Genomic DNA, 5,850 nt, shown 5'->3' on the forward strand with positions numbered 1-5,850 from the left:
TTTAGGAAAAATCTTTTATTACAAAATTTTTACAAGTAGGCATTGAACTGACTCCTAGCCCGTAGGCTCTGGTGGCTGCCTTTCTAAAGGCCCAGGCTATGCCCAGGAAGTTCCAGGGCCCTGAAGATCAGAACAAAGGTCCCTCTCTGCACGGACCTCACCCTGAGTCACAGGCTGAGACCTGTCACCCCGGGGAGAGAGAGGGGGGAGAAATACTTGAGAACTCGGGGCGAGACCTGCAGGGGCCTAGCAAGGCTTTCGGTGACTGTAGATGTCGATCCCCAGGCTGACTCAGTGTCAGAGGTGTCCTGGGGGTTGCGAGCACCTCCCAGCGCACCCCTAGAGGGCGCCGGGGGACTTGGCGGAGCGCACCTGACGCAGGACCAGGACCAGCGCCGCCAAGAGCAGGACCGCGAAGAGCAGGAGGAGAGCGACCCAGGAGCTGAAGTGAGTCCCCTTACGTAGTCTCGGAAGGTCAGCCGGAATCAGGTTGGTCAAATTCAGCATGTAGCCCAGCGCCCAGCCGACAGCCGTGTCTGCGGCCTGAGAGGGGGCGTGGCGTCAGCTTCCCAGAGGCCGCGCCCCGAATCCTCCGGCCCCACCCATCACCCACCTTCTTTTGGAAGACCACTCCGCTGAAAGAGCGCTCATCGAAGCGGTAGCCGCGGCTTAGTAGCTGTTGTATGAACATGGCTCCGGCGCAGTAGTCAGCCAGGCGGGCCTGCTGCCCTGGCACTCGAGCCTGGAGCTAAGAAGAAAGCAAGACATCGTTGGATGAAGAACCACGAGGAACTACGGCCCGCGGGGTAAGGCGCCCTCCCTACAGCTCAGGCCGGAAATACACAGAAAGACCTAGTCCAAGACGCCCTTCCCAGGCAGACACTCCTCTGGGATAAACCACATGACTGCTGGAAGGCCTTGTGTCCTTCCTTCCAACAGCCAGATGGAGAGGACGCAGCCACTGGGAGCAGGAGAGTGGCACTCTTGCTTCATAACCAAAGGAACAGAGGGCCGGCCTCGAATGCTGCTCTCGGACTACTGGACCCCACTTTTCTGAGACCTTGAAGTGTGCCTAAGACTAGGAGGCCCCATTTCTCCAGATTTGGTGGCCACCTCACACTCCAGCTATCCAGAGCTCTCTATTCTTCCTTACCTGGAACTAGTGTTTAGCCCGCGGCCAGAACCAGAAATCTGGTGGCATCCTCAACCCCAAGCCCTGCTGAGTCTCTCCTGAGTAGTCTTTTCCCACTGGTGAGGCATTCTTTGCCACACTCTGTCCTAGACACCTGCCTTTCCGTCCCTGCCTGCTTTAGCTCCCTGTCGCCACAGAGCTTTGCAATCCCACTTGCTCTCCAGCCCCCCAGGGCGGGAGAGATGGCTCAGAGGTTAAGAGCACTGGCTGCTCTTCCAGAGGACCCAGGTTCAATTCCCAGCACCCACATGGCAGCTCACAACTGTCTGGAACCAGTGGATCTGACACCCTCACAAAGTCATACAGGTCAAACACCAATGCATATAAAAATTAATGAATTAATTCATTAATTAAAAAAAAAGATCAGACCTCAAGGAGACCACTGAATTTCTACCTTACCCATTTCTTGAGTCTACCTATGACAGCCAGCAGTCTGAAATGACTGGGTCTCTCTATATGTAGAGCAAATGAATGAGCCTCCCACCCAGCCATGGAGAATATGGGGGACAGGCCTCACCTCAGCCCAGGTCTGGTTGCAGACGATCTCTGTGGCTGCCTCCAGCTGCTGCAGGGTTCCCACAGGCAGCTCCATCACTGTCCTCAGGAAGTCCACCGTGTAGTAGAAAGCAGAAAAGGCCTGTGGGAGACAGATTGTGCAGTCATACTCCCACAAGACCCCAGATGCTTAATGCCTTCGGCCCCCACAGCCCTCTACCCAGACTCACTATGAAGTTCCCAGTCACAGGGGGCTGGAAGACCCCGTTGAAGGAGCATTGGGAATAGGGGCAGGAGGAGAAGTTGAAGAGCCCAGAGACCAGGTCACGGCAGAGGGCAGGGCTGCTGGTCCCCGCGACTCTGACAAGGGTACTGCCGTTGAAGGTCCGAGGACGCTGTCCCACAGTGCATGGTGACTGGTAGACTTCCCGGAGCAGCACTTGGGTGGAGTAGCCCCTTGGCCAGCAGGGGTGGAAGTGGTGGGTCTGGGGAGTTAACCAGAGTACAGAGAGAATTCTCTACTGTAGTCGCTGCCCTCCACCCCGCCCCAGAGAAGCAGCACGATGAACTGTCCACAGATCCAACTTGGGAAACGCCCCTTTTGTGTTCCTGAACCATCATGGCTAACCATGACCTGCTGAGATGGCCTCTGGCTCTCCTTACACTAGACCCCTATTCCTGACCCTTTATCCCATTGAATTCCTCCCCACCTGTCTTCAAGCTGAGGCACACCCCGCTGGAGAAGCACTGGTCAGGGGATCTGGTGGTTGAGGCTGAACGGGGACACCACCATGGAGGTCTGACCCACTGTGGGCCTCACAGCCATGTGTGCATCCACGTGAAAGGAGGCCTCTCTTACGGTCCCTGAGGTCAGTATTAGCTGCTTCCCTGGCTCTGCCCTGTGGCCTTTGGTCCCTTCTTCCTCCCTTCCTCAAGGAGGCACCGGCGCGGTATGGTGGTTGAGGTTAGAGAGGCACCTGAAGGGCACTGGCCAGCAGCCTCTGAAGAACCTGGTCTCGGCCATAGCAGAGGAAGCTGTGGGTGTAGACACGGTAGTGCTGGCCATAGAGCCGCAGATGGACCTCGCTGTCTGGATCTTCAGATGGGCTGGTTGTCTCAAAGGTGATCTGTGTTGAGGCACCCCCAAGGTCCATGGCCCCCAGAGTTCCCTTCCTCGGCCGGACCCACCGGCCCACCCAGCCGTACTGTGGAGAGCAGAAATTGGGTTAAGGCAGTGGGCAGGCAAGGCCCGCAGGACCCCGGGCTCTTTGGGCCAGCGGCAGGGCCCACCTTGATGAAGTTCTCCAGCAGGTAATTGGCAGTCACCCAGCCAAACACCCCTTCATCCTGTCCCGAGAGGATTCGAGCACCACGGAAGTCAAAGGGGTACTGTGTGAGCGTCTCTGTCACTGCCTCAAGCACCCTGGCTGTGGCCTCTGGGCTGGTCAGGCTGTGGAATGGGGAGGACTCTGATGGAACTCATCCCCAGATGCCCTCTGCCAGGCATTCCTGAGAGCTTGCCCACGGAGGGGGTGTGAAGGGCTGTGAAGGCCGCTGGGCCAAGTCAGGGTATAGGTACTCACTTGAGTAGGCGCATGCCTGCTGTGGCTCCCAGGTAGAGCGGTGTGCTGGCATGTCTGTCTTTGGGCACATCCCGAAGTGCCTGTTCAAGACACTCGACCAGACTCTGGCCCGCCCTAGAAGGGTCCTTTGCGTAGCTGGAGATGCCCCCACCTAGAGAGAGCAAGGAGTTGGACCCAGGCTTGGTAGATGGTTTCCAGGTGGGACATAGGCTGATAAGGCTGCTTAGACATACCCTCCCAGCTTAATCCCAGAGATAGCCAATTCAGAGACAAAGGGTCCAGGTGCCACCCAGAGTCTCTGAAGCTGCCGTCTGCCTGGTGGGTGTGGGCACAGGTGCCAGGAGAAAGACTCAGGCATTGTCAGCCTAGCCTAGCCTCCAAAGAACCTGCCTGGATACACGCTTAGATCCTCGGAGCCCCACCTGCCTGTCTATAGTGTAGAGACCTGTCTTGGGCCATTAAAACCCCAATGATTCCACCTGCTCCCCAGGACTTCTGTTCCAGAACATAAGGCACCCACAGCCCCTCCCAGGTCCAGAGAACCAACCCAGCCTCTCTTTGAACTCCTGCCTCGAGTAAGCCCCACCTAGCAGCAAGCAGAAGAGAATGACTGTTTGGGCCTGTGAAGCTAAGACTGAACAATAACCCAAGACCGTGCTCACCGTGAACATCACAAGAGCTGTGCTGACCCACAATGCCTGTGTCGTTCTCTTTGTCCGCCGGCCACTTGTAGACAAACATGGATGTGTGCGAAGAGCCAGCGTCCAGAACGATGCCGTACTGTGGGTGGGAGTGCCAAGTCAGCCCGAGGGACGGACGTAGGGACTCCCTTTAGCATTCCAGTTCTCACTCCCACCAGTTGTGGATCAAGGTACACGTTGAAGCCCAGAGACAGTCAAGGGCATCCACAGTGATAGAGCCTGAACGGAAGGAGGCTGACCAGGAGTTCCTGGGGTGACCCCCCCAACTGCCTGAGGATGGCGCTGCCGAGCATCAGAAAGTAGACTTCCTGGCAAGGACAACCGAGGGGCCAGGGACAGAGGGTCCCAAGAGCACATGGGGAACTTTGCCTTGGGGACACAAGGTCCTCAGTTCAGGGGGGCCACACCCAAGAGCTACTCTTCCTTCTTTCTCCGCTCTACCTGTATCTGCAGAGACCTTAGCCTGACCTGAGAATGTGAAGTAAGGGCTGCTGGGAAAGAATGTGGCTGAGGCTGAGTGTAGGTCTCCAATCCACACTCCTCCCTGAGCCTAAACGCCAGGGAGAGTCTGGTTTTGCAGAGCTGAGCAGGGCGCTGGATGGGCCTTCTTTGCAGGGTAGCCTACTCCAGGGGGCTGGACTCCAGCTGAGGGAGCCTGGCTGGACACCAGCCTGGGGCATGTGCCAGTTCTAGCCTGGGAAAGGGCTGCTCCAGTCCTCCCGCACACCAGGGAACTCCTCCAGAGCCAGCCAGATACAATGATCCAACTCCCACACCCCACAGCCCATCCCGCACAGCTACAGAGCTCTTCCCCTTCCATCCTGGGTCCCTGGGGCTGGGATGTCCACTCTCCACACAAACTCAGCACAAGATCAACAAAAGGTTAGTTGCCAGCTTCTAGCCTGAGGGTTGGTGACAGAGACCCCTTTAGACCCCTTTAGACATTGGTCTGAGAGGGTTTGGAGGCCCCTAGTGTGTGCTCTCCCCTATCTGGAGCTGAATCTAGAACCAATGCTCTTCTATAACGGCGCGCTCTGGGTGTTGCCCGGAAATCGCGCTGGACTAGGGGCGGGGGTTCTTGCCACAGCTAGGGGAGATGAGAACCACATGAAGGGAGCGGGAAGACAGCTCCTCCGGGGATTTGGCAGCTTCATCGCGAAGCCGCAACAGAGGAATTCCCACGAACTTGGCCTCCAGTGCCGTGGAGCTCCGGAAGCGTCGCTGTCACCCCGTGGACTCAGTAAAAATCAAGCGCGGAACCTAGGACCCGGCTGGAGGTACAGCGCGGGTTGGTCCCGCGCTGACGCGGGAGCCCAAGGCGTTCCGCCGGCGCGCTCCTAGATTCCCCGACAGCTCCCCGTCCCCGTCTCCCCCGTCCCCGCCCCCCTAGTCCCCAGCCAGCTGCTTCCCAGACGAGCGCCGCGATGGGCGCGTGCACCTTGAGGGCGGGCGGCTCCCGGACGTCTTGGGTAGGAACGCACAGCAGCAGGAGGCCGGCGAGACCCACCGCAGCCAGCAGCAGGGGTGGCAGCAGAGACAGCAACTTTCCGGCCATGGGAGCGCGCCGGAGAACACAGCAGGGACCCGGGACAGCGAGCAGCGGGGAGGCCTGGGTGGCCCGGGGCCCAGGGTTAGGTGCCGGGGCGGGGCTGCAGGAGGCCCGCCCACATGAAGGCCCACCCACCGCGGGACCAGCCCAAAGTCGGCCCTGCCCCTTCCGAAGGCGCGCAGGTGACTGAAGAGGTGCGGGTGACTCAGCCGCACCACCCCTTCTCTCTCAGGCTCTTGGCTGAATCTCCCCACAGCTCTCAGCCACGGTCCTCCTTCCCGGGCAAAGAGTGTGGCCAGCTCGGTCCTGGGGGGTCCTGGGGAGTCGTGA

General features: G+C 58.8%; 1 protein-coding gene across 2 annotated transcripts; it reads right to left on the bottom strand.

Annotated features, from left to right (window-relative positions):
- Window positions 1–5,644, bottom strand: Entpd2 (ectonucleoside triphosphate diphosphohydrolase 2). 2 transcript variants are annotated; one of them, XM_028868749.2, is made up of 9 exons: window positions 5,410–5,644; window positions 3,933–4,050; window positions 3,271–3,421; window positions 2,978–3,137; window positions 2,665–2,892; window positions 1,918–2,172; window positions 1,710–1,829; window positions 614–748; window positions 1–543 (listed from the first exon to the last, which is right to left on the bottom strand). In XM_028868749.2, the coding sequence occupies exons 1-9, from the start codon at window positions 5,524–5,526 to the stop codon at window positions 340–342; spliced, it is 1,488 nt and encodes a 495-aa protein (XP_028724582.1). In that variant the 5' UTR covers window positions 5,527–5,644; the 3' UTR covers window positions 1–339. The 2 variants fall into 2 exon arrangements, with proteins under 2 accessions (XP_028724582.1, XP_028724583.1); XM_028868750.2 differs by lacking the exon at window positions 5,410–5,644 and adding an exon at window positions 4,440–5,321.
- Window positions 5,645–5,850: the final 206 nt, after the last annotated feature.

This window comes from Peromyscus leucopus, chromosome 4 (genome assembly GCF_004664715.2).
Source record: "Peromyscus leucopus breed LL Stock chromosome 4, UCI_PerLeu_2.1, whole genome shotgun sequence".
Taxonomy (NCBI): domain Eukaryota; kingdom Metazoa; phylum Chordata; class Mammalia; order Rodentia; family Cricetidae; genus Peromyscus; species Peromyscus leucopus.